Source organism: Triturus cristatus, chromosome 5_2, assembly GCF_964204655.1.
Source record: "Triturus cristatus chromosome 5_2, aTriCri1.1, whole genome shotgun sequence".
In the NCBI taxonomy this organism is placed as follows: domain Eukaryota; kingdom Metazoa; phylum Chordata; class Amphibia; order Caudata; family Salamandridae; genus Triturus; species Triturus cristatus.
Window position 1 is genome coordinate 25970449 of NC_140588.1, and position 27636 is coordinate 25998084.

Sequence of the window (27636 nt, forward strand, 5' to 3'; positions counted from 1 at the left end):
ATGTAGGTCTACTCTAAATTAGGCCTGTCGAGCCCTAAGGTAGGGTGTTGTATTTTAAAAGGTAGGATTATATGTCCTAACAATAAAAACCCCAATTTAAAGTGTTTACTGCAGAAAGGCTAGTAGTCTCATTTACGATTACAGAGTTACATTCTGATAACTCAGATGTGCTAACTTCTGAAGGGAACTACTAAAGTACTTCAAGGTATTTAAAAAATCATTGCACTAAACTTGATGCTTAAGTCAAATTTAACGTAACTTTGAAGTAAAAGACAACTTTAGAAACTTGCCACTCAGTTGACCAGGTTTTGTAGTGGCTATTTACAGTTGCTGGCCATGAGACAGTCTTTTGCTGTCCTGGGGAGACGTGTGAATGTCTCGCAGGAAAGGACAAAATAGAGGCCTCCATTGAAGGTGTTACTTTTCTCTGACAGGAAGCCAAACAGGTGTGAACTCAAAAGGGGAGCTTCAATGGGGAAGCCACCTTTTGAAGGGCAAATGGTGGGAACACATGAGAGGAGCTGCTCTTTTGTTCTGGTAGACAGGTTGGTGTCTGACGGAGGGGAAAGCAGTTGACCGGCTAGTTTTCCCGTGGTTATGTGCCCTCAAATAGCCACACCCCTAGCGTGAGCTGCCAAGAGCCACACACAGAGAGCAGGGTTCTGGGAGTGGGTAGAATATTTTACTCTGTGATAGCTAGATACCAGATATGGTTTATATTATGAATTTATAGATTTTCTAACTGATGTACGATGTCTCTAATGATTTGATAATCAAAATAAAGACCTACTGACTGACTGAGATACCACACTTGCAGAAAGTCTTCAGGCTGGACGGGACCCAGTAGCTCATAGGCTAGTAGTCAGTGCATCCCCCAAAGGCAAGAAGTGGGCATAAAAGTGGCACCCAGATCAGGTCTGCACTGGAGGGAGGACCTAAAAAGGACAGCCCTGTTTTTACCTGGACCCAGCAAAGAGAGGCTCCACCAAAAACTGGACCGCACCTGTTGAACCTTGGGCTAGCAAAGAGAGGACTTACCCTGGGGTGCCCTGCTCTAAAAAAAGAATTGTTGCTGAGCCCCAGATAGAAGAGCTGAACTCCAAGAGTTAGTTGGCTGACTTCCTGTTACAGCTCTGTTGGAACCCCTTTCAGAGTGCAACAGAGCACACAGGGGCTACTCGGCTGAACCATGGTGATTGAGGCCTTTTACTCCTGCTGTCCCAAATTTGACCTACTATAGAGCCTACTCAACTGGTCTAAGTATCCCTTCTGCACTCCCTATGGTAGCTGTGGTGAAGCAGTCATGGCTCCCTCAGGAGTGGTGGTGTAGATGTAGGTCAGTGAACACAACTTCTAACTCAAAGAGCAGACAGTATGAACAATAAATCATTGGCCTCCCAAATAGTTTTATTAGAAAATGTAATATGTCTTTCTAACTGTACACATGCAAAAGAATGCAACATTAAGAAGCAACAGCGCAATCCCCCTTGAGGCCAGAGTCTAGTAGTCGTCTAGCAAATCCTTGTCCCACTCTCCCTATTGTAATGAGTCCAGGGCTTATTCCACTTTCACTGGCAAAATGATCAGGGAATGCAGACTATTAGGCCATACTCAAGAGGTCCCTTTTGACTGTTCAGGCTTTCAGTCAAGTGTTTATGGCGCCATAGCACCTTCAGCATTGAATACCCCAGAGCCCCAAAGGCCCGGTGTGTCAGTCTTACCTGCTTCGGCGGCATGATAGTGTTTAGTGGTGCAGCAAATGCCCTCTCCTGGGGCACTCGCAAGTCTGAATCCTGTACGGCGAAGTCTGGCTTCACTCTATGGATTCAACATCGATTTGGTGGTGCAGGCTCTTCCTTATGAACAGTGCTGCAGTTTGGTTTCCGCCAATCTGAACTGCTTCTGCTCAGCAGGTGTAAAAGGTAAGTTAAGCTTTCCCTAGCAAAAGGATGACTGCAGATTCTTCGGCTTCCGACTGTAGCACCAGCTTTGGAGCGGCGTCCTGCCATCCTTGGGGAAACAGTCAGTTGCAGTTGGTGGGCTAGACTGGCACGATACGACAGTAATCCTTATGTCGGCCACAGGGATATCAGTAGCCCCTTCTGGCATATGGGGTTGCTGTGTGGCTCGCTGTAGGATGCAGACTCTCACTCCGGCCCAATTAAATTTATCAGTGACTCCTTTAGCTTATGGAGTCACCATGGTGGTGCGGACCTGGTGCTTCCCTCACGGCGCACATCACACAGTTGAGATCATGGTGACCCTCTCCTGGTATACAGGGGTTGCTGGACTGTTCCTGCACACAGGCAATTACCTGATTGGTGCGTAGCTGCTCTCTTTACACCTTGCTCAGGGATTCCTTACAGCAGGGCTCCCACTGGACCTCCCGTCCTCCAAACAGGGCACTCTGGTCTTGGCAAGCAACCAGGCAAAGGTGCTCCAGGCCTTGTAACCTTGGCGTCCCTAGGTGGTGATCCCTCACCTAGCAGGCACACTAGCAGGCCATGAGCCCCAGTCCTAGTCACAGGCAGAAGTCTTGTAGAGCTTTCCCTCCTCACACAGCCTGTCTGTCTGCTTGTCTGACAGTGAATGTTTGGCGATTCAACCTCCCCTTTTGTGGTCCTTTTCCAGACACCAAATGTCATTTAGGGCCTTTCAAGTTTTATGTTGGGGTTCTGCTTCTTTTGAAGTGGGCACTTTTCCTTTTCATCTTCCTTTATGAATGGGGTCTGTTACAGCAGGCACAACTCCAAAGCTGTTTATTCACAACATAATTCATGAGTGGCCACATTTAACAACTGGATGTCAACTACAGTGATGTGTGTCATAGGGTTAATCCCAGACCCCTAATTATACTCTTTACAATTTGCTTATCAGTCCCATCACCCTTCCCGAGATGTGTCCAGGCCCCCTCCTGGTGATGTATCACTGAATCAAAGAGCAGACGTTTGTGATTTAAGGGAAGTCTATTCCTTTTCTCCAGAGTGTTCTCACCCAGCTCACAGGAATGCAGCAATACACATCTGTCTGGGGGAGTCCCATCCTCCTCTTGTCTTCACCAGGTAGGCCTGGGTTTTCCAAAATGGAACCCATGCTCCTCCATAAAATGTACCCTTATAGGCACACTCACTCAGTCAGTGCATTCAGCACACAATGCCAGCACACGCCCACTATGTGCACACTACACAAATCTTCATCCTTAATGTATTTTACTTCACGTGAGAACACATACACCCCACACATGCTTTTATTATGCATGCACTTCACAGCACTATATCTCTCATGTAATGTATTCCTCTCAGGCATACATACACTCAGTACATGTAGTATCCACACATGCACTACACCGAACTGCGATATCCCTGTACTGTACCCTTCCCAGGCACATATACATCCAGCACAGTCACTACCCCTACACTATGCCGTACCACACATCTACCTGATGTAGCTCAAGGGTAAGATAAGCACACAGATGTGGAACTTTTAAAAAGGTGAGTGAACTTGGAGGACCAACCCCAGTGGCACAGGGTAAAAAAAATCCTGTTCACTACTACTGATCACTACACAGTATGCTGCCACCAACACACTTGTGCTGTTTAGCTCCAGGTGGAGGTGATTGCCTTCCACCACTATGAGGGCAGCGCTTTGGGTGCCCCTTCCGGTCCAACAAGACCACAATCCATGAGACAGGCCTGTGTCATGCTGCACACACATGATCTGTGTTCGCCTATGAAAACGTCAGCATTAGGGATCCAGCCAACAATGTAGTTGAGCACTCAGGGCAGGGGTACACGTAGCATACCATGCAGAGGACCTTTTCATCCCGACAAGCTCCACGGCCACAAAAGGAGAAGCCTCCTAGGCAAGTTGGTAGCCACAATCGATTGATCGCCTCTAACTGCTGAAGTGCAGCCTGGGAGACCGAGTCCCAACGCTCGAAAGTTGCACCCGAGTCCGCTGCATCCGAAAGTGTTGTCGGAGTGCAGTTTGGTTGCCCAAGACGGACCCTTGCCTAAGTGAAAGGGAGCAACTGGCTTCCCTGTGACCAGTAGACCAGTGGCAACTGCTTTTTGGCTGAACTTTGAGGGACATTAACCTTTGTGGTCAAAGTCACTCAACCGTGTACCTGGACTGAGAGGTGGTCCCAGGAAGATCCCTGTCGACTGGATCAGCATCCTCGGCATCCTGTATCCCTTGCATCAGGACCATTCTATTGATCTCTATGGCAGGTTGCCCATAAAGCCTGGAACTGTATTTGAGACTGCAAGTTAACTGTTCTTCTAAGTCTTACTGGCTCCATTGACATCCTCCCCGACGAAGCTGGTCACCCAAAGTGGGCTAGAGTACCTGAACCCAGCTTTTTAAACTGTTTTTCCATTTTTCAGAGTAACCACTAACTGCAGTAACTACCCATGCCTGTTTGCTCTTTGAGTGAAAAGCAGTGATTTACGATGTGCTTGATAAGCTATATCTGCAGAACCCTCCGGTGGATTTTGTTGCCGAACAATTCATAAAAATAAGATCTATTTTTATAAATTGGTATCAGAGTTCCTTCTTGTGTTGCTTTCTTGTTTGACTGTTATGGTACTACTAAAGGCTTTACGTTTGTTTGTTCAAGCTTAACTGTTCGAAGCCACAGCTATTTGGGGTTGAGTTAAGGTTTTACAAATGAACCTGGCTTGACTCGGGACGGAATAGTGAGTTTATAACACTGTGAGGTCCCACACCATTTAATACACTGATTTACTCACACCTGGAGATTGAGCCGTGACTGTTGAGAGTTTGTGATCCTCCTCCTCAGATCTGTGATGTCATGGCAGCCATGCGTTCCGCAGCTAAGCCTGCATATGCCTGCTGTTGGGACAAGTTTTCGACTTGGTGCTCCTTGTGTCAAATAAACCCACTTTCTGCATCTCTGTGGGAGGTGCTGCTGTATGTGTTGTCTTTAGCCTAGCAAGACCTTACTCTGGGCACTGATAAGGATTACCTTTCGGCTATTTCCGCTTTTCTGTGGTTGCCGAGTCAATCCTCCCTGTTTAAGTCGTATGCCGTGGCAAGAATTCGCAAAGGTTGTTTGCAACATATATTCCCTTTGTTATGCCCTAATGGGATCTCATTTTATTTTTAACATACTTTGTGTTCTCGCTTTGAATCCTTGCTCCGCTGCCCTCTGTGGCTGCTGACAATTAACAGTCATTCTAGTGGCCATTACATCAGCCAAGAGGATTAACGAGCTTGAAGCTCTGTTGGTTCACTCTCCATACACCAGCTTTTACATGGACAAACTGGTTCTTTGGACACATGCCTCTCTTCTGCCAAAGGTGTTCACCCCTTTTTATGTACACCAGAACATCACGCTGCCACATTTTTTTGTTCCACATCATCCTTCTAAAGAGGAGGATATACTCAACTGACTGGACCCAAAGAGAACTCCCGCTCTACATCGATGACACCAAAGAGCATTGGGTGGACAATCAGCTCTTCATTGGGTAAACGAGCAAAAAAGGGAAAAGCAGTGCAGAAACGGACCATCTCTTGGTGGATTGTACTCTACATAAAGAAATGCTTGCGGCCAATTCCACCAGGGCCAAGGCCGCTACTACTGCATTAGCATGTGGGGTACCTGTCCTGGACATGTACCAAGCTGCCAAATGGGCAACTCTCCACACTTTAATGAAGCAGAACGGCTTGCACAGTCATGTCCGCCAAGAGGGCATTCCACCTTTCCGGTCCTCAGGACTTTTTGATTTGGGCTAGTTCTAGCGAGGTATTTATTCTAAGGTGCGAAATAAGCAGTTAGAAGTCTCTATTCAAAAAACAAGTCCCTTACCTTCGGTAACGCTTTTTCTGATACACACTCTAACTGCAGATTCCTATCCGACACTCCAATTCTTCCTGTTATGCTAACTGGGCTCTTCAGCTAAAGACCCAATACATGCTGCACACTGGTCAAACATCCATTCTGATGTGACTGTGTTTTGGCATGGAAATAGTCATGAAAGAAACTGATGTCAGCACAGTGGGGTAGCGCATATATGGACATTGCAATGTCACCTCCGATGCAGACGACGTCAAAGCGGAGCTGACCCAGGCCACCTACCATCGCTCAGAGGTACTGCTTAAGATTTTGTGGACCCAGTCTAACGCCTGGGGAATACTCTAAGGTGAGGGATCTGTAGTTAGTCTATTCCAACAAAATGCTTTAGCCTTGGTAAGTAACGTGTTCTTTTTTAACCTTAATTTCTCAAACTACTGAACGGAATTATACCAAATCACAATAAGCATTGGCATAGCCAATAGGTCTCGCTTTTGGGACCTTATAAGTATTTAGTTTTGCAGCACAATATCCTTGGTGCAACATCGGCTGTTGCATGGCTAAACCTTGTACCTTATAAGAGTTTAGCCATGCAACAGTTGATGTTGCACCAAACATATTGTGCTGCATAACTAAATATTTATAAGGTCCCAAAAGCGAGACCTATTGGCAATGCCAATGCTTGTTGTATATAAGGTGGCGTCCCTGGGGTGGTGTCCCCTTGGACCCAGGGAAGCCGCAAGAACGTTGGAAACAGAGGCGTGTTGCATGGTGGGTCTAGGGAGGCCTGGCATAGCGTTGCAAGGAGCTCTTGGCTCATTGCAGTGTTCGCGTGATCTCTAGTGCTGAGGTTGACGGGTTTGATCCTTTTGTTGGTTAAAAATAAATAAATAATCAGGCGGGGTTGTCCTCGAAAGTGGGTCAAAGTGTGGGGAGCATGGAACAAGTATAGGGGTAACATATGTGATCCCACCACCTCTTTCTGATGAAGAATCCTCTGACTCGGATGGGGGGGTGGAGGGGAGGGTGGGCGATACTGGTGGTTTCAAGGCGCCCGACCTGGGCCTACTTGTAGAAATTATGACTATGCGTGGTGATTTGTCTAACGAAATGTATATACGGTCTGATTCCATGTCCTTTGGTTGTATTTGTTGTGAAAACAATAAAATTTCTTTAAAAAAAAATAAAAAATAAAAAAAATATATAGATCTGAGGGCATCCGCGAGCCGGGCAGTGATGTGAGGGCACCAGTTAGGAGGGGGCGAGACCTGGGCATTGATGAAGGGCACACGAGAGCCTGGCAGCGGTGTGAGGGCTCGCACCTTGGTTTAAAGAAAAGTCTAAATGTTGCAGTTGTGCAAAGTAGTCACGAGGTTGCGACTCCACTTAGCGGGAACGTGGTGGAGTGGCGCGTGCGCAGTCTGCTCTTTTTGGATGCACATACTCTCGTGCTTGTGGCGCGCCCCTGCGTACTCCCGCAAGGTGGATGCCGCCACAGGCGCGGGTGTGTGCTTGGGAAGAGAGCAGAACGACTGCTAAAGGTCCTCATATGGAGCGCATGCGCGCTGCGTAGGCGAGACCTAAAAAGTAGGCATGGTGCATAATTGTGTGGAGTGAAATAAAGCGATGAAATAAAGTCTACCAAAGGGAGGACATCAACAAGATACTCAGTGGGCCAATAGGAGAAAAACACGTGAAACTGTTAAATGTAAACCTTTTGGACAAATTTATTTTAAAAAGTATTTTTTTGCATTTTCTCAATAATATCATTCAATGCAACACATGGACATAGTACATTGACAGTATGTGGACAAACTTGATATAACAAGCATATTTTTGCACCTTTTACACTGCACTGTTCCTAGGTTACTCACAGTGATCTTTGAAATACAGATTAAGTGCACTGACAACTAAAATAAAACAGCTTCTTTAAATTTGAATCCAAAGCACATAAGACATGTCATGTTTTCATAAAGTTATTTCAAGACAAAAAAATAAATAAATAACTCCAGTTTAAATTTTTGGTGGCGCGTAACTGGCCTTGCCTAGCGGTGTAGGAAGCCTGAATTTGTTATGGGGGATATATGGGCAGCCGCATGGTATTTGGCAGGTTTTTGGGATGGGGGCGTGGTCATCGTCGCCCCTGGGACAACAGTAATGAAGGACAGTACCCATCCAGGATCCAGCCTCTTAACAACCAACTAGTTCTGGACCTCAAGCAAAGGCCTCACAATTGTCAAGAAAAGTTAGTTCAGATATTTAAAACCCACCACTCTGCCCATTAAAATTACAAATTAACTTTAATACAATTTGCTTTAGTTCAGAATAGTCGTCCGTGCAGCCCCTCATCAGAGGTACAAACTAAGAAAGTATCCACATGATCTACTTCAAGATAAGCTCATCAGTATGAAATGGTAGCCCTACTCTTCGTTTGTGGGTAGCAGGAGGACTGTTCTCTGTGCAGCTCGTTCAGCTTTGGAGCCATTTGCTTCTTGAGTTACAGACTGTCCATTCATTTAATCTGTTGAATGCAGCTACTCACCCACAAGTGGAGGTGAGCCTCTATTTTTCGGAGCATTGGAGCATGAATAGACAACTGGTTCCAAAAACATAGTACATAATAAGCGATGGAAAGGAACACCTTGTGAAAGCAGATAGAAAAGATTTAGTTCACAGGGTGAGCCACCTAATAGTACAATATTTGGTGTGTGGCCATGTGAAATGTATTGTACACTGCAATATATTTTGTTGCATTAGTATAAACAAATCTGCACAGGATATTCTAGGTTCCAATTGGGACCAAGCAGATTTCTAGTATCTGTTCTTATTTGACCTGAGCATATTTCCAGCTGTGCCTAGGTCTACAGTTAAAGTACACTTGATTCCTTAGAAAGGCCAGCATCTCCTTTAGGGGGTCGCAGCAAGGTTCAAGATGTGCAAAATAAACACAAAGCTGAGCATTTCTATCACCGAATACAGCAGATAAACAGCACCCGAACAGTTTGCCTTCTAAATCATGTTGGGTACAAATAACAAGCCTGCGTGGGGCATACTCAAACAGTTTCTTCAGGAAAGTGTTTGTCTTTGTCACAGAACTCAGTGTGTTAATATTTTACATGTGCAAATAAGACAACTATTTCACAGAGAACTCCATGGTTCCAATTTGGTAACATTCACACCTAGTGCTCCACTTTAAGAGTTATAGGACTGAAACCTTTCCTGCTGAAGGCCAGTGTTTCAGAAATGGTTCACACTGGAAAGCACGCAACACAACTCAAATAAACCGAGCATGTGGCAGGAAGGAACCCACCAAAAGTGCTCCTTTTGGACAGTCACCCCATCAAGAGAGGGAGGTGCCTTCCTGTCAAGCAAACACCACAAAGTTACAAGGTGATGCAAGAGGCAGTCACTTGATATTTGTACTCCGCGTGGCTATGAGTAAGATCTCTGTCACTTTTGGGAGTTACCCAACCGGACAGCTGAATAAAAAGAAAACAAGAGAGACCAGCTGAGTATAGGAGAAAACAGCCAGCAGCCATTAATACAACTGTTTTGGGTCTATTTAGTTTTATAGAACCCACACGAGGCCAATGGTGAAGTATAGTAGGGCCAGTGTGGAGAAAAGGAGTGGCAAACAACGTGCCTATTCTTAGAACGGAAGCAAAAGAATCAAACCTATTTTGCAGTAACAATGAAACATGCAAGCTCTTTCTGGATAATGTAACCCAAGTCAATCTGGAGAGTGGTGATAATAGTGGGTAAAAGCCCTTTAATAACATCTTTTATATAGCACAAGTACATTCAAAGAGCGAAAATTCTGATTGTTATAGCAACATAGTATAATAACAAGTAAACTACCATCAACAACAACTCGCACGGGCCACAGTCTTAACCTAAACTGAATTATTTTTGGCAAAAAGCATATTAACCTAAAAATCGTGTGACTGCACCTCTACTCTATCGTCTTTCTTTTAGAGTTTAGTCTTTCTTTAGTTCTTTAATATACACACTTTGGGAGCTGGGAAATAACAAGGAGTGATCCATTTATACTTCATACAGTAGATTAGTGTAACGTTTGGTTACTGCAAGAGATGTTTTTCATTAAGAGCCTTTCATAACGCTTTTAGTTTCAAATTCTGTTAATTAATGTTGGCTTATTTGAAGCCTTTAACTAGAAAAATTGTGGTTTCTTTCAAGAAAGCAATGGAAGTTAAGATTCATCACTAAATGGTTTTATTTTGTTTTAATCTTTTGTTTGAAAATAAAATGCTAGTTTTCATGATGCTATCACCTAGCTTGCAGTGTGTACAAACGATGGAAGTTTGTTTTAGGATGTAAGACACCCCTCTATCAATTCATGCGACTTTGTAAGTTGTAGACAGGACCGCCAGAAATACAATCAAACTGGGTACAATGCTGCGTCAAGATCTATCCAGAACCCCTACCCACAAGCATTGGCGATAAAAACATGATGGGCAAGGCCAACTACCTAAAGACAATGCATACAAATGGGTATGCTCATTATTCTGTCCAATGAGCTAGAACTGGAAGGGCAAAAACATGTTTTTCCAGTTGTGGGAGTCATTACGTATTCAATGACTAACGCTGTTAGTCACGTAAGGATATACATGGTCTACTGCTGTTTCATGTACATAAAGTCTGGCACAGGTTTTGTATCCACCTGTGTGTTTCTTCTCCCCCTCCCATCCCTCTTCGAGCTAAATCTGACAAGAAACATGAAAATAACACTGGCATGGAGAGGGAAGCCTTTGTTAAAACAAGACCATGATTTACCTTTATATTCAGAATGCGCCAAACAAAGCTTGGTAGGAGTTTGAAAGGCTGAGATGACCATAAACAAGTCTGCCAGGAAATGGATTGCGAGGCTTAGGGATAATTGACAAATACTCTCTTCTAGTCTTAAAACGGCCCTAGTTCCGCTCTTGGGTGAGAAAACGCAGACAGAGTCTACAGCTCGTGGGCCCATGCTGAAGGTATCCGGACCACCAAGTATGGCGGAGTGCAAACAGCTGAATGGTTGTGTACCACATAGGTTAGAGGAAGGCACACAGGCGCTTCTTAAGGTACATGGAAAAGGAGAATAATATCACAGGAATATCTCTTCCCTTTTTATCTGTGGGGTCTACTAAAGGCTGTTGGTATCAGTAGTCCCAGTAACACACCGGTCTACTGGTGGATGATTCCACAACGCAGAGAAACGCTTTCTATTTCTTTTGCTATAATCGCGATTATAGCAAAAGTAAAGACATAGAGAAAAAAAATCTATTTCTTTACTTTTGCTATAATCTCGGCACTCGCGCTTTACTTTTAATGTTAAAAGTAAAGTGCTGATGCCGCGAATATAGCAAAAGTAAAGACATGGACACAGAAAGGGCAGAGTGAGTGGGCACGCAGCTGCAAAAGTGAAAGCAGCTGCAGCGGCCACACGCTTAATGACCCGTGAAAGACAGATGGCGGCTGCGCGGGTGCACGCTTGCGTGAACGCAAGCGCTAGGCCAGCCATGGCAGCATTTTTTGAAGCCCTTACTAAAAGTCTTGCCAGAACAGTGCATGCGCTGGGTTAGGCGAGACCTAAAAAAGCACACTTTCTGGACCAAGTTTCCCGCTTTCTGCCAACTTTGGTGCAATTCCGTTCAGCTGTTTTCACTGTAGCTGTGTCTAAATTTATCTATGGAAAAATGAATTGGAAAAATACGTTTGAGGATCACCCCTTGTTCATGGCCCCCCACTTGACAGATCACCCTGAAACTTTCCAAGAAGGTAGATGAGACTTTTTTGGAAATATTTGTGAAGATTATTCAAACAGAGCCAAAGTTCTAAGCAAACCCAAAAATACTTTTCCTATGGAAATGTGGTCCTAACTATAACTACCCAGTGGTGTGTGTGTGTGTATATATATGTGTGTGTATATATATATATATATATATATATATATATATATATATATATATATATATATATATATATTCAGTGAAAAAACCATAGGTTTCACACACGTTATAGTTAGGAATTAGCATTTAAAAAACCTTAGAAATTCAGTGAAAAAACCATAGGTTTCACACATGTTATAGTTAGCTGGACATTTTACTCGTAAAAAACCATTGAAATTCCCCCGTTATAGTTAGTTCAGCTAACTATAACTCGCGCGCCCGCAATGCACTGCTGATGACGTCACATATTACATCACTCATGACATGGTCAGTGACATCACTCATGACATCACTGATGACATCTCAAATGACATCACTGATGACATCACTGATGACATCATCCTTGTGATAGAGTGGCAGACCTCCTCTCACCCTAATATAACCTTTGATACACACATTCAAAAATAGAGACTAAAATTTTCAAAACAATGGACATACCAATACCAGTTACAACAACCTCTTCAGTAATTCTAAGATCCACATACACATCCACTCATTCACCAACAGTCCTATACAGGCACTCATACATGTACTCACTCATCATATGTACTCATACACCTATACATCCTGTTACACAATGCCACTCATCCATAGAGTTACTCACACACATAGTCACTCATGCTAATAAAGAATCAAACATCCATTTACTTGCATATACAGTTATACACACACCACCATACTTACTTCTACGGAAACTTACACATACTTAGTCTTTTAAACAATCACTTATAGAAACACATACTTATTCATACAGGAACTCTTTCAATCTCTCACTCTCACATATACTCACATATATACACCAATAGTCACATATACTAGTTTAAAACATATGTAGTTACTCATAAAGACACTATTGAGACAGTCATTCACTCACTAACACACCCATACACACACTCATCCACCCATACAGTCCTGCACACATGCTGTGTTCAACACATACAAACAGTGAGTCACTCATTCATGCACCTATGCACTACATAATACCCCCCACCGAACCATGCAGACACTCAGACTGATACTCAAAAAACCAACTAATAACCTATATAGACACCCATGTAGCTACTCACCAACCCATGCAGCCACTTATACACAAAGTGAGAGACTGATACAGATATTTACATATTTAAACATTACTGACTAAGCCATGTATTCACTATGATACACTTAATCAGTCAGTTACCCAATCAATTTTTCAAAAACAAATCATCCATTTAGACACTTATATACCCATTTATTCTTCCATAGACCTTGAGATATACATATATAAAACATATTTAATTTTCAGAAAAACACACATTCACTGGATGATGTCATCAGTGATGTCATCAGTGATGTCATTTGAGATGTCATCAGTGATGTCATGAGTGATGTCACTGACCATGTCATGAGTGATGTAATATGTGACGTCATCAGCAGTGCATTGCGGGCGCGCGAGTTATAGTTAGCTGAACTAACTATAACGGGGGAATTTCAATGGTTTTTTACGAGTAAAATGTCCAGCTAACTATAACATGTGTGAAACCTATGGTTTTTTCACTGAATTTCTAAGGTTTTTTAAATGCTAATTCCTAACTATAACGTGTGTGAAACCTATGGTTTTTTCACTGAATTTCTAAGGTTTTTTAAATGCTAATTCCTAACTATAAAGTGTGTGAAACCTATGGTTTTTTCACTGAATTTCTAAGGTTTTTTATATGCTAATTCCTAACTATAACGTGTGTGAAACCTATGGTTTTTTCACTGAATTTCTAAGGTTTTTTAAATGCTAATTCCTAACTATAACGTGTGTGAAACCCATGGTTTTTTCAGTGAATTTGCAAGGTTTTTTAAATGCTAATTCCTAACTATAACGTGTGTGAAACCCATGGTTTTTTCAGTGAATTTGCAATGTTTTTTAAATGCTAATTTTTTTTTTTCTTCTATTTTTTCTAACATATTTTTATTTTAATTTTCTTACCTTTTATAAAGACTATGATTAAATTTTTAAAATTCTTAAATATGTTTTTTTTAATATATTTTTTAAAATAAACATGTAAAATGTATTTGCAGTACTTTTTTTCTATTTTTTTTTTTATTTTTTTAGTACGCGTACCTGAAGCTCACGGTAAGCGTACGGTTTACGCAACGTCCGTAATTTTCCTACGCTGCTTGCGTATAGTTACGCAATTTGCGTAGCCGCGCGTACTCCGCGTGGGACGCGTACGCGTGTACGCTACACGCGCACGTTACGCGGAAGTGCCGGGAGTCACTGTTATGCGCATGCGCGCAAGCGCGTGTCTTTTTTACGCGCATGCGCACTTTTGCCGTAAGCGTACCGTAAGCGTACCGTAAGCGTACCGTAAGCGTACGGTAGGTCATGTGATCATGAAACACAACTTTTGATTGGTTGAAACTACTTTCAGTTCTAGAACTCTCCTACACCACACCCATTCCCCTCATTTCTGCTTGTGATCCCTTGGGAGAAGGAGCTGGTTTGTCTTTGGGATACGATGGCAGAACAGCAGAGCTCTTCTGAGAGTGAGGCTAGCACTAGCAGCACTGTCTTGAGGCAGAGATCGAGGAAACAAAAGCCCTCTTATGTATGGGATTATTTTACTTTTCCTGAAGGCCAGCAAAAGGTAAATGCACCCTTAGTGACTTGTAAGCTGTGTAAGCGTGTACTTTCTAGAGGTAATCCTAACAGGAAGTATTCCTTTGGGAATCACACCATGAAGAGACACCTCCAGGATGTACACAGAAGGACACATGGTCATCTTTTTGGAGGTAACTCTTCAGAAAGACAAGCCAGTACATCCACAGCAGCTCAGCCTGAACCATCATCTGCAGGGCTGACTCCTTCTTCTGCAGGTCAGGTGAGCCCTTCATCTGTGGGGGGAGAATCTCCTTTTGCTGGCCCTCTGGAAATCAACCCTCGATTTCGGAAGGTTGATATTCGATGCACATTTTGTCAAGATCTAATTTGCTATAGGGAGACCAGTGTTTCCCTAGTGAACAACAAAATAGATCAACACATTTGTCGCTTTGAATAATTTTCCCATGCTTCCTTTCCTCTGTCCCTGCATGAACACAACGGTTCTTTTAAGAGCCAACCTTATCTTTCATCTTTTTTTTACATATGTTTTTAAAAACTTTTTTTTATTTTTTTTTTACCGTACGCGTACAGTGCGCGTACTTTTTTTTTTTTTTTTTAAAAAACACTAAAAATCAATAAACACATTACAAGGTCCTTGAGAGACTACAATTATTATTATTGACTTACCATACTCACTGAAAATATATTTATTCATTTGTTTTTTTTAAAAATAGTTTTAAAAATGTTTGTACTTTTCGAAAATTTTCTATATCTATCTGGAAAAAAAGAAAAAAGTATTAATATTTTTAAAACATTTTATAATACAGTACACATATTTACATGGGTGTGTGCTAAGAGTCTGCTTCTTCCCCAAAAAATTCGCTCCCCCTTTCCATCTAATGCAACTGTGAAATCACCAGAGCAAGACGCAATAAATCTCTGCCTATAATTCCTCTCTGCACACAGTCATGTTTTCACATTAGTCCCAAAACGAAATTTCTTTGCCAATTTGAAAGCACACTTACTGCTCTTTTTTTTTTCGGTGCAAGTGAAAATCACTTTTACAGACTGACACATTATGAAACCATTTTTTTTTTATTTATTTAAATGCACATGTCCAAACTGTTTTTTCAGACCACCACCATGTGTATTCTCGGTGACTGCCTACACTCCAGCAAGGGCAACCAGCCTTAGTGATGCTGAATGTATTTGCATTACAGACTGAAACCTCAAAACCCCACTCGCTTGTAAATACTGTGCATGACTATACATGGCAAGCACATGGGTGTGTGCTAAGACTCTGCTTCTTCCCCCAAAAATTCGCTCCCCCTTTCCATCTAATGCAACTGTGAAATCACCAGAGCAAGACGCAATAAATCTCTGCCTATAATTCCTCTTTGCACACAGAGTCATGTTTTCACATTAGTCCCAAAACGAAATTTCTTTGCCAATTTGAAAGCACACTTACTGCTCTTTTTTTTTTCGGGGCAAGTGAAAATCACTTTTACAGACTGACACATTATGAAACCACCATGTGTAACTACAACAAAAACAATTTCCATTTCTATTATTCATTTCTTAAGTTACCACATACATCCCCTCTCAAACTGTAAACTCACCTTTAAAATTAGTTAGTTGTGAAAGAAATGTGACACTCAAACAGCAGATTATCAGAGCCAGGATCTCTGTTGTGTTCACCTCTCTCCTCTCAGCAGAACCAGATAATGGCAAACTTTCCCTCTATTTTTCCACACATATACTTGTAAGTTTCAAATCTCAGTGCTTCCCCCTTTTTTTCAAATGTAATCACACATTTCTATTGGTTGAAAACCAACCCTTTTCCAAAAGTACCCTTCCCCCAACTTGACTTCTGCCTAGTACCCTTCCCCCAACTTGACTTCTGCCTGTTACCATAGCAACAGCTCATGGAACACTGCTGTGTTGAGTTAGGTCAGAAGTTCGCCAAACAATGTTTCAATTCCACAGAGCAAGAGTGCTTGACTTTTCAAACCTAACAGCAAATCCATAGTACTGTTCTTTGGTTACACATTTTTTTTTACCAATACAAAACATGCTTCTATTAATTTACACATACAGCCTAGTTTTTATTCTAGAATGGTATGAAACAGCCAATCAGTTCTTTTTGTTTTGTAAAAAATATGTATGCCTCCATTTCCAAACTGTCTTTCTTTTCATATTGCCATTCTACTGAAAGACACCTCCTGAGTGCATCCAGTTCTCCTTTGAAGATGTTCACAGTGTGGATTGTAGGGCACAGCTATGTCTTCTGGAGTGAAAAGTTTGCAGAGAAAACAGGTATGGTGAGAGACCTTGCTTTGCCAAATGTAGACATTAAATGGATTGGTCAGAGAGGGTTAAAGTGGCACCAATTGATGCCATTGGTGAAATCCTTCATTCAAATCCAACACCCTGACCTCATAATAGTGCACTGTGGTGGCAATGACCTAGGCACTTTGACTGGGGTAGGTCTGGAAATGCTTATGAAGGACACCTTTGCACAACTGTTTACACTTTTCCCTAAAACTGCCTTTGTGTTTTCCAACATATGCCAAAGGCAAAAATGGAACTGGTCCAATCATTTCTGTCCACAGATTGACAAAGCAAGAAAGCACGTCAACAAATCTGTTTCTGCTTTCCTCCGTGACTATGGTATGGGTGCCATTTACCACAACAACTTGCGTTATGACATGCAAGACATTTATAGAGGAGATGGTGTACACTTCAATGAAGAAGGGAACAGAGTCTTCCTCTTGAACCTTAGACTCTGCATCGGTACTTACTTGTAGGTACCACTTAAAAAATGACTTCATAAACACAACAGCTCTTTTTAGAGCTCCCTAATATCTAAACTCTTAAATCTGCTTTTCATTTTTTTTTTTTTATTTTTTTTTTACCGTACGCTTACCGTAAGCTTACCGTACGCGTACCCCGTGATTTTTTTTAAAATCAATAAATGTTTTTTTTGTACTTTTCTGTCCCTCTTTGACCCCCTTACAAATGTTAGGGGGTCTGTAACTCTCCTCATTGCCCCCTTTCCTTGTTTTCACTCTTTTTTTTCAGAGTGAAATACACAAAATGGCGGCCGCCGCTTCCTGGTTTCGACCGATTCGAATGTTTACTAAGATCTAAGAGCCAATCAGAATCGCGCTCGCGCACGCCACCGTACGCTTACCGTAAGCGTACGGTAAGCGTACCGTAAGCGGGCTCAGATATATATATTGATTTAAAGGCTATTTTCTCAGAATCTACTGAACAGATTTACACCAAACCTACAAAAGGCACTTCCTTGACCTAGGGACTACCTCTCTGCCAAATTTTGAGTAATTCTGTTCAGCCGTTCGGGCTGTAGCTCGTTCTAAAGGTCCTATGGAAAAATGCATGGGAAAAACGCGTTTTGGGACCCCCCTTTTATCTCAGCCCCCGCTTGACGGATCCCCCCGAGACTTTCAGGGTAGGAGCGGAGCGTAGCGCCCCACCTATTTTGAGAAATTCGCGAGGATTCGTCGACCGGCGCCAAAGTTATTCAAAATAGAATGTTGCGGATTTCCTATGGAAACGTGGTCCTAACTATAACTACCTACTGGCGACCGCCAGTAGGTAATGTGTGTGTGTGTGTATATATATATATATATATATATATATATATATATATATATATATAAGAACAGTCCTCACACGGAGAAGGGAGTGAGCCGCACACATTAGGTGAAGTAAAACCAATTTATTTCTTTTCAAAGCGCTGGCGCTGGCATATTTATTCCTGATGCATTTCGGTCAGCATTGACCTTTTTCAAAGGAAACAAGTAGCATCTGGAGGCTGAAAGGTAGACTGTCACCGATTGCTCGTTTTTAAGTGTTTGCCCCCTGGTGGACTCCTCGTTAGGCTTGAGTGAGGCATGCTGGTTTGTGAAGTATTCACCTTTAGTCCCACAATTATTTCCCTCTGGTTGGTGATGCTTAGCGATTTTTAGCTTGTTGGCGTTGCACCTAATCCCCGTGCATACTAACTTTCAAGTTGCTGCGGGCCATAACCAGGGTTCAGTCCCTGGCGGCTGCCACTGCCCTTGTTGCTTCCGCAGAACTTCAAACCGGGTCCAATTTCAGGCAGTTGTTGGCGCTCTTTTTCCTGGTGGTGCGTTGCTCTCGGCAGGACCACGCCGTGAAAACATAAGAACAGTCCTCTCACACGGAGAAGGGAGTGAGCCGCACACATTAGGTGAAGTAAAACCAATTTATTTCTTTTCAAAGCGCTGGCGCTGGCCTATTTATTCCTGATGCATTTCGGTCAGCATTGACCTTTTTCAAAGGAAACCAGTAGCATCTGGAGGCTGAAAGGTAGACTGTCACCGATTGCTCGTTTTTAAATGTTTGCCCCCTGGTGGACTCCTCGTTAGGCTTGAGTAAGGCATGCTGGTTTGTGAAGTATTCACCTTTAGTCCCGCAATTATTTCCCTCTGGTGGTTGATACTTAGCGATTTTTAGCTTGTTGGCGTTGCACCTAATCCCCGTGCATACTAACTTTTCAACTTTATATATATATTATCTACTGGCGGTCGCCAGTAGATAGTTATTGTTAGGTCCGTGTTTCCATAGGTAATCCGCAACATTCTATTTCGAATTACTTTGGCGTCGATTGACGAATCATCGCGAAATTATCAAAATAGGTGGGGCGCTCTGCTCCTACCCTGAAAGTCTCGGGGGGATTCGTCAAGCTGGGGCTGAGAAAAAGGGGGGGTCCCAAAACGCGTTTTCCCCATGCATTTTTCCATAGGACCTTTAGTCCAAGCTACAGCCCGAACGGCTGAACAGAATTACTTGAAATTTGGCAGAGAGGTAGTCCTCAGATCAGGGATGTGCCTTTTGCAGGTCTGGTGTAAATCTGTTCAGTATTTCCTGAGAAAATAGCATTTAAAAGCATATATCTATAAGCGTGCACGTACGGTAAAACTTACCGTACGCGCACGCTGCCGTGAGCGAGCGCGTTTCTGATTGGTTGTTAGAGCTTAGTAAACATTCGAATCGGTCGAAACCAGGAAGTGTCGGCCGCCATTTTGTCTCTCGCAGTCTGAGGGGGTGAAAAACAAAGGTGGAGAACGTGAAAAGGGTCAGGGTGGACAGTTCCTGACCCCCTAGCCTTTGTCAGGGGGCCCCAGAAGGACCCCCAAGGGCCAAAATGTCCTTTAATTTTTTTGCGAAAAATCACGGAGTACGCGTAGCGCGCGCATACGGTAGAAACGGAAAAATTCCGCAAACTGCATAACGTGGGCGAAGCGCACCGTGCGCCTACGGTACGCGCACGGTGAAAAACCCTAAAAAAAAAAAATACATAACTTAGCATTTAAAAAACCGTACACATTCACTGAAAAAACCATAGGTTTCACACGCGTTATAGTTAGGAATTAGCATTTAAAAAACCTTGCAAATTCACTTAAAAAACCTTAGGTTTCACACATGTTATAGTTAGCTGGACATTTCACTCGTGAAAAACCATTGAAATTCCCCCGTTATAGTTAGTGCAGGCAACTATAACTCACGCGACCGCAATCCTCTGCTGATGACGTCAGATATTACATCACTGATGACATATGTCTTTCTGAAAAAAAAATATTTGTAATATATGTATAGCTAAAAATTAATGGAAGAAGACATGGGTAAATAAGTGTCTAAATACAGTGATGTAATATCTGACGTCATCAGCAGAGGATTGCGGTCGCGTGAGTTATAGTTGCCTGCACTAACTATAACGGGGGAATTTCAATGGTTTTTCACGAGTGAAATGTCCAGCTAACTATAACATGTGTGAAACCTATGGCTTTTTAAGTGAATTTGCAAGGTTTTTTAAATGCTAATTCCTAACTATAACGTGTGTGAAACCTATGGTTTTTTCAGTGAATATATATAATATAATATAATATAATATACATTCCACAAGTCCCCGAATTATCAGGACACACTCGGACACCCAGGTTGGATGCAGTTAATTTATTCAGCAAGTAAAAAACGACGCGTTTCACCTTTACGGCTTGATCACGCTCGTATAAACACAAATCCACCATGTTTAAATATACAGATTCATTGATATGCTAAACGAGAGTACCTTAGGGCGGTGTAAGCTGGTAAATGATTTGTCAATGCCCACTTGGGAGGAGAGAATGTAGGTTTGGATATTATATCTTTATTAACCAATGCTGACCAACACAACTTTAGCATATCAATTAATCTGCCGGCTTCAGGAAACTTAACGCGCTGTATATATTGCGCGATAAAGATGGAATCTTAAATAATGCCTTAATGTAATATTTGTCTTAACGTCATTACCTATTTCCAGATTTGTGGGATTTACATATATGCTACCCGAAATATCATGTTCATGTGATTATTGGTTACGTAAATTTCAAAAGCAGGCACAATGTGCAAATTACGTTTCTAATATTGAGGAATAACACACCAAACGTTGCTTTTTTGACGGTTATAATATTAACTGTTATTTAATGTGTCGAAAATATATGGGATATTCAATGAGTTCTCCGATATTCCAAGATGGCCGCGATGATTGCGATAATATTTTTGAACTTGTGTAGGTGAGTCCGTTTTTGAATATGGACAAGAATGTATATTTAAGTGATAAAGTAAGATTGATTAATTGTAGTGTTTTATAAATTTCATAGAACACCTAATGTTTTAGACAGAAGGTGTTGGTATTGAATTGATACAGCACAAACTTGTCTTTGTATTATATACTTTTTATAAACAGTTTTCTACTAGATTTAAATGTATGGTTTATTATTTGACTTTTTTTTTGTTTCTCTAAATAATGAAAGAATGTCTGATCAAATGGTCTCTTAAACAAATGTTTTGATTTCAGAATACCTGGTAAACTCAAACAATTTGTGTTAGATTTACACTCTGGAAAATTGCACAGAGAATTTCATCATGGTCCGGACCCAACTGATGTAGCTCCTGGGCAGGTACGTTGTGCGTTCTATGATTAGGTGGTCATTTAGATTGCATGGTGGTTAAAGTTAAGGGAAGAAAGTCGGCCTACATATAGAGGAGCGTTAATTGTCTTTCTCAATGTGAATGCTATTGTCAGTTAACTTTTCTTAATCCACTAATCTCTAAAAATTAAATGTGTATGTAGTACTGATAGACTTGAACTGTTAACGTGCTTCAGTAGAATTTGGTTAGTGAGTCAGTTTTTTTAACCATCGTGAGCGCCAAAATGTAATTTTGACTTTTAAAGGGGTCACCGCCTAAGTGTTATCCAAGATTTTTGCATGGATTTATATAGCGTGATATATAAAAGATTAGGGTGAACTGTTCTTTTAGTCGTGCATTATGTAGGGTTGGGTTATGAGAAGGCAGTGTGTTGTGCTTATGAACCTCCAAGGGCATTGTTCAACTGATTTGTGAATCTGTGTACAGATAGCTGGAAGTGGTTTCCTGCTTATTGAGCATAGACACAGTTTAAGATAAAAATGTAAGCGACCCAAACTTTGGGTATTAAGGGACCCTTTGCCGGTAATCAGTACTGGAGTTTGTAAAGGCTAATGATGGGCTTGAATACATGCAGAACACTGCTTTGGAGTTCACTCTGCACATGTAGAGAGGTACACATCATTGATGTCACTAAAAGTAATACTATCTCTGCAGCCCTGCCAAGTACCACACATCAGGGCTTAGACTAACGCTTGTAGTGCTGATGTCCACATCACAGCACTAAAATGCATTAGTTACGCATTTATAGCTCCCCTGATCACCACCCGAGATGAGGTGCCCTGTGTGCTAATGCTGTCAACCTGAGCTGCATATTTAACCAAGCGGCTTTCCAGACAGCACACTAATTTGCTTGCTTTGTCTGTGCCTCTTACTAATCAAAACATGTTGGGCTTGCCCTGTATGATATTCTCTCTTAAATGTAGTGCTAAGTCTCTGTGGTTTTACTCGGGTACTTTGCGAGCCAGTGAGCGGCCTCTGTAGCTCGACCATGTGGTCTCATGGTCAGACACTCTGAGCAACGTGAATGTGACAAAACACAAAATCCGTGGGTCTCATTAAGCGCACAGACCTGCACTAAGCAAAACGGGGGAAAAAAGACAAGCTAAGGAAGTCCTATTTAAGAGGACTACATCCCATCACACACCAAAGTGGCATGCTTCATCATCTGTGATCTCCTCTTGGCTGCGAGCCTAGTGCAGCCAAGGAGCTACAACTCCTTGTTAGTGTTAGGAGGGGCTCGCGGATGTTTTAGTGCGATCCAGTGGCTAGATCTCCTAAGATCAACGGAGCATAAAAACAATGTGAATGAAAATGCGTTATGCAGTGTGTGAAGTGAAAAGTTAAAATTGGCTACCAAGAGCAAAAAAAAGTTTATTAGGTCTCGCTGAGCCAGTACATGCGCTGCTCTGCGAGAAATTTAGTGAGTGGCTTTTTGGAAGTGCTACCAGAGGCTTTTGCTGGCCTCAAGCTTGCGTTCACACATGCGTGCACCCGCCATGTGGGTTTCTGTCAAGGCTCATTAAGCCTTGCTGCCTCTCTCCGCCTTGCTTGCTTGCGCTTCAATTCCCTCCCCCACCACAGATCGCGTCACTCTGCTGGCCTCCAAACCCCTCCCCCCCCTCTCTATACGGCAGTAGGCCGTAGCGTGCTTTTTAAAAAAAAAATATATTTTAGCGCGCGCACACAACTACCAGGCTTGTCTTGAGTTATGGTGAGTTCTTTCACTCTTGATCTTTTCCATGGACCACTCACTGCACATTTGAGTAAAGGCATGCTGTGCTTGCTACAAGCTCGACATCTCACCTCAATATAACTGATTATATTTTAAGGACGTGACTCTCATGGGAACCCTACAAAAACATTCCGCCTACTTGGGGCCTCAACAGATTGAGAAGGGCACCTCGCGAAGAGAGCAAAGGTTCAGATCCACGAATGACTGACATGTTCAATCACCGTGGACAAACGGCGAGACTCGAGATGAGAACCATCAATTTTCGGGTGTCTCATTCTCTGCCACTCTCTCCTAACCGTGCCACATGTGGAAAAAAGTTGGTCTCCCTAAGACTGCACCCCACCACCAAACACATACGAATGGGGAATGCAGCGCTCTTAGACCCCTGCACATGTAGGACACCTATCCAAGGAGAACGCCGTCCTTAGCTTCCTGCAACAGGGTGACGAACTTGGTAGTGATCAAACCCTGGCTCTTCTCGTGGCAGCTGGAGGCACCGCTCTGGCACTTGCAGCGGCCATCCTCTGTGCTCGCCTCCATGAGCCCTCCTGCATCGCAGCCTCCTCTTCAGTTGGGTTCGTGCACGGCTGCCACGTGCGCAGCAGTAGAGACAGCACGCGAACCCTGGCAGAGCTTCCACGGAGGAAGTGACGTTGCAGCCGCTCCCGGTTGCCAGAGTAACAGGATTGTTGGCCTGTGTGCGCAATGAAAGCTGCCATGCTATTTACACCTGACTCGTGTGCCGAAACTATTCATAGTTTTACACTTAGAAGAAGAATGGCAGTGCCTGTAGCTCACAGGTCCCAAGTTTTCCCTTTTGAGAGAGTGCATGCCCTCATGTTTAAGACATACAATATACATTATAGTGTTCCTCGTTTCACATATCGCTCACCCCCACTGCCTTAGTGACAATTTAAAGATGATGTTCTTTCTGACCAGAAATGTGTGCCCCCTATATTTAACTTGACAATGTAGTCGCAGCGGTTGAAATACATAATAAGCATTGGCATAGCCAATAGGTCTCGCCCTTGGGACCTTATAAGTATTTAGTTTTGCAGCACAATATCATTGGTACAACAGCATTGACTGTTGCATGGCTAAACACTTTTTAAAAGGCGAGACCTATTGGCTATGCCAATGCTTGTTAGATATCTCGTGGTGTCAAGGGTTAAAAAACAGTGTAAGCGCGGTGGTCAAAAAATAAGAGGGTCTACATGTGAATAATTTCACGGAAAATACAAATATTATTGGAATGATACAACCAACTTTCGTCTCGTCACAACCGGATGCCAGTCCGAGGTAGCGACGGATAGAGCGTTGCCTCATGCCCGGAGTTGTTACCAGGAGCAGTCCTCCCAAAGGCTTACTGGTGCCTACCCAATGCCCCTGTAGTGCCTACAATAAGTATTACACAGGTGAAAGTTGGATGTATCGTTCTAATAATATTTGTATTTTCCGTGAAATTATTCACTCACGCCTATTTTGTTTGCAGTAGTAGTAATAACTAGGTCCTGAGGAAGGCCATGATCAATACATGATCACGATTGGTTGAAACATGTAGACCCTCTTATGTTTTTACCAGCGCGCTCGCAAATTTTATCAGACCACATTTTCACTCACATTGTTTTCATGCTCCATTGATCTAGGAGATCTAGCCACTGGATCGCACTAAAACATCTGCAAGCTCCTCCTAACATGTGCAAGGAGTTGTAGTTCCTTGACTGCACTAGGCTTGCAGCCAAGAGGAGATCCCAGATGATGAAGCATGCCACTTCGATGGGTGATGGGATTCCGTCCTCTTAAATAGGACTTCCTTAGCTTGTCTTTTTTTCCCTGTTGTTGTGCTTAGTGCGCTTAGTGCACTGTCTGTGCGCTTAATGAGACCCTTGGATTTTGTGTTTTGTCATATATAGAGTGGTGATTAATCCGCGCAGGTCTTTAAAACATCCATTAGACCCTTTTCGTTACCGGTTTTGTATTCAACGAGAATGTGAAACATTATAACTTTGCCAGCCAGCATGGCATGTGGCGAATATGGAGAGCTTGTTGTCTCTCTATTTTCCAGCATAGGCACCATCCTGTAAACACGCAGGAGATGACGGTCTCAGCATAGGTAGCAGACACGGGATTGGTGGGTGGCAGCTTTGTATTTTTTTCTTGTAGCACTTGCCTCCAGCCACTCACTATGCCACAGCCCCTCAACTGGTCAAGTCAAACTGGCCCGTTCAGTCTCCATTTTACACGACCTCCACGCAGGCTGGTATTTTTTCCCAAATCCGTCTTGATTCATTCTGTTGGCGGGTCGGCTAGTCCCCTGCAGACTGACCCTCCTTGAAACAGGAGTAGTTGCTGTACGGACAATCCTTTGTTCGGTCACGCTAAAAGCATGTAAGGTGTTTATTAGCAAAGAGAGCACCTCCAACAACTCTCAATAAAGAGAATCACCTGTCTAGCTCTGACGTCGAAGTAACCTGGGCAGCTCATGTTGATTTTCACTATTTCAGATGCCGTTAACAAATGGGTACAATTCTGAGTGCGCTCTTCAGCTTCCACATAATTTTCCATATTTACATATTAATTTGTATGGTCATGCTGTAGCCGTTAGTACTCTTCTCAAAAACTGTTTTTTTCATAGGACATAGCCATGTGGTTTTAACAGAATTATTTAAAGCCAGCATTACATCACTCGTCTGTGTGAGGTTTGGATGATCAAAAAGATTGTGGTTCATGTGGAGTCCAGAGATGAGCAGATAAGTTTTGCTGAGTCTAAGTTCATGAGAACCAGCCTGCCTTTTGAAGAATGACAATTGCACAATTTTTAAAATCAATGTTTTATGTCAAGTAGGAGTTGGTAAACTAATCCAGGCCTTGTAAAATCTGAAAGATGTGCTCTGTTGTTCCATACACGTTTTCTTGCTAGCTGCACACCGCATTACAATATGCACTAGGTGCAGGCCAAGGGTTGCACAAACATTGTGCTCTTAGGGTGCTATGTTTCATAATTCATGCTTTGTAGTCGGATGGGTTGCTTTTTGATATTAACATCCCTGCTATTGCGGGAGCCCATCAGAGATCATGGTTGTTGACAAAAATGTCTACTACTTGCCTCCTGTCCTCCGGACCTTGGTCGCAAAGGACGACGGAGGGCACAAGTTTTAAATTGCAACCACCAGCCAGCCGTACCCCGTCGACCACTTCTTAGCTCCTCTGCCAGAGGTCTGATCTCAGTGTCGATAACTGGGTTCTTGTAAGAAAAAGACTGGCTGCAGAACTGAGACAGACACAGCAGCCTGCCCAACAGCGGAGTGTGAAAGCAGCAATTTATGAAGCACCTGGTAATGTCTGCAGCATTTTAAAGGCTAGCCTATGGTAAGTCAAGTGGTCATTCAGAGTTTGCAGTTTGTTATGGTGTTAGGCAGGACTGTGGTCGTGATACTGTTAGTTAGGATTGGCAATGCCAAAATGCCTGGCTTGTATCTGATATAAGTTCAGTCTGTCATGTCAGTTAGAACCCTTCTGTTTCAGGTGCTTTGCAGCAGTTTTAAGATTTTCTTAGAGTTTCTTGTTGCTCAAATGGGTGTAATTTCTGATATTTATGTTTCCCTCGCAGTGGCATAGCAAGGGGTGGGGGGGGGGGGGGGTGCGCCATTCGGCACGAGATTTGGTAGCGCTGACTTCCCCAACCACACCCTTACCTGCGCCTGTCGCTGTGCGGTGAACATAAGCATCCGTGAGATCCATCAAGGATCCATTTCAGCTCCCCTTCACTACCACGAGCAGAGCCTTTTGCAGCACATTATCTGTGCATTCAGACACATTGAATGAAAATTGATATAAACTGCATGGCTTCGCCATTTGACAACAGAAATGTGACCTACTGTATCACATTCATCTCCTGTGCTGCCTTCATTGCCGAATGCCCTGCTTCTTCTAGGTTTATCCTCTTCCTGCTCCAGTTATTTTGGTTAATTTCATTTGCAGTCAACCAAATGGGGAGAGGATGTGGCCTAACGGCTAGGGCGTCTACCTCAAATCTGGGGAACCGGGTTCGAGTCTCGGCAATGACGGGAAACATCCTGTGATTCTGGGCAGCAAAAATAAATGTGTCCTTGTGTAACGTAACTAGTGCTCATGTAAAGCGCTCTGATAGCCGATATCTTCGGGTCAAGTTTGCGCAATATAAAACTCTGGAGAGAAAAAAAAAGATTTTATAGCTCATCTATTTTTCCTTCAGAATATCACAGAACCTGGGGATCCGGCCACTAGCCGTTCCTTGTTTGCATTCAATTTTTTCTAAACCGTGTTTCTCAACACTGAACTTGACAAAAATACAATCATTTGATCACAATTGTTTCAGGAACAGATGGCAACTCAACTTTATTTTCCTTTTCTTCTAAAACTGCTGCTGCTGCCTTTTTCACTTGTCTGAGAATCCCAAACTTACAAGTTACTATAGTCTATCTAGGAGTCAGTTGTGACATTGTAGGGTCAAAGCCTGTAGAAGGTGGTGTACATAACCAAGTTGAGAAGCCATTGGACCAGACCT

At 42.8% G+C, this 27636-nt stretch overlaps 1 protein-coding gene across 1 annotated transcript in view; it reads left to right on the forward strand.

The window, feature by feature from the left end:
* Positions 1-27636, forward strand: part of ERP44 (endoplasmic reticulum protein 44) — a 557683-nt gene that overhangs the window by 503812 nt on the left and 26235 nt on the right. The window contains exon 11 of the mRNA XM_085606779.1: positions 21225-21327. Coding sequence (XP_085462905.1) covers positions 21225-21327 — 103 coding nt within the window. The remainder of the gene's footprint in view (positions 1-21224; positions 21328-27636) is intronic.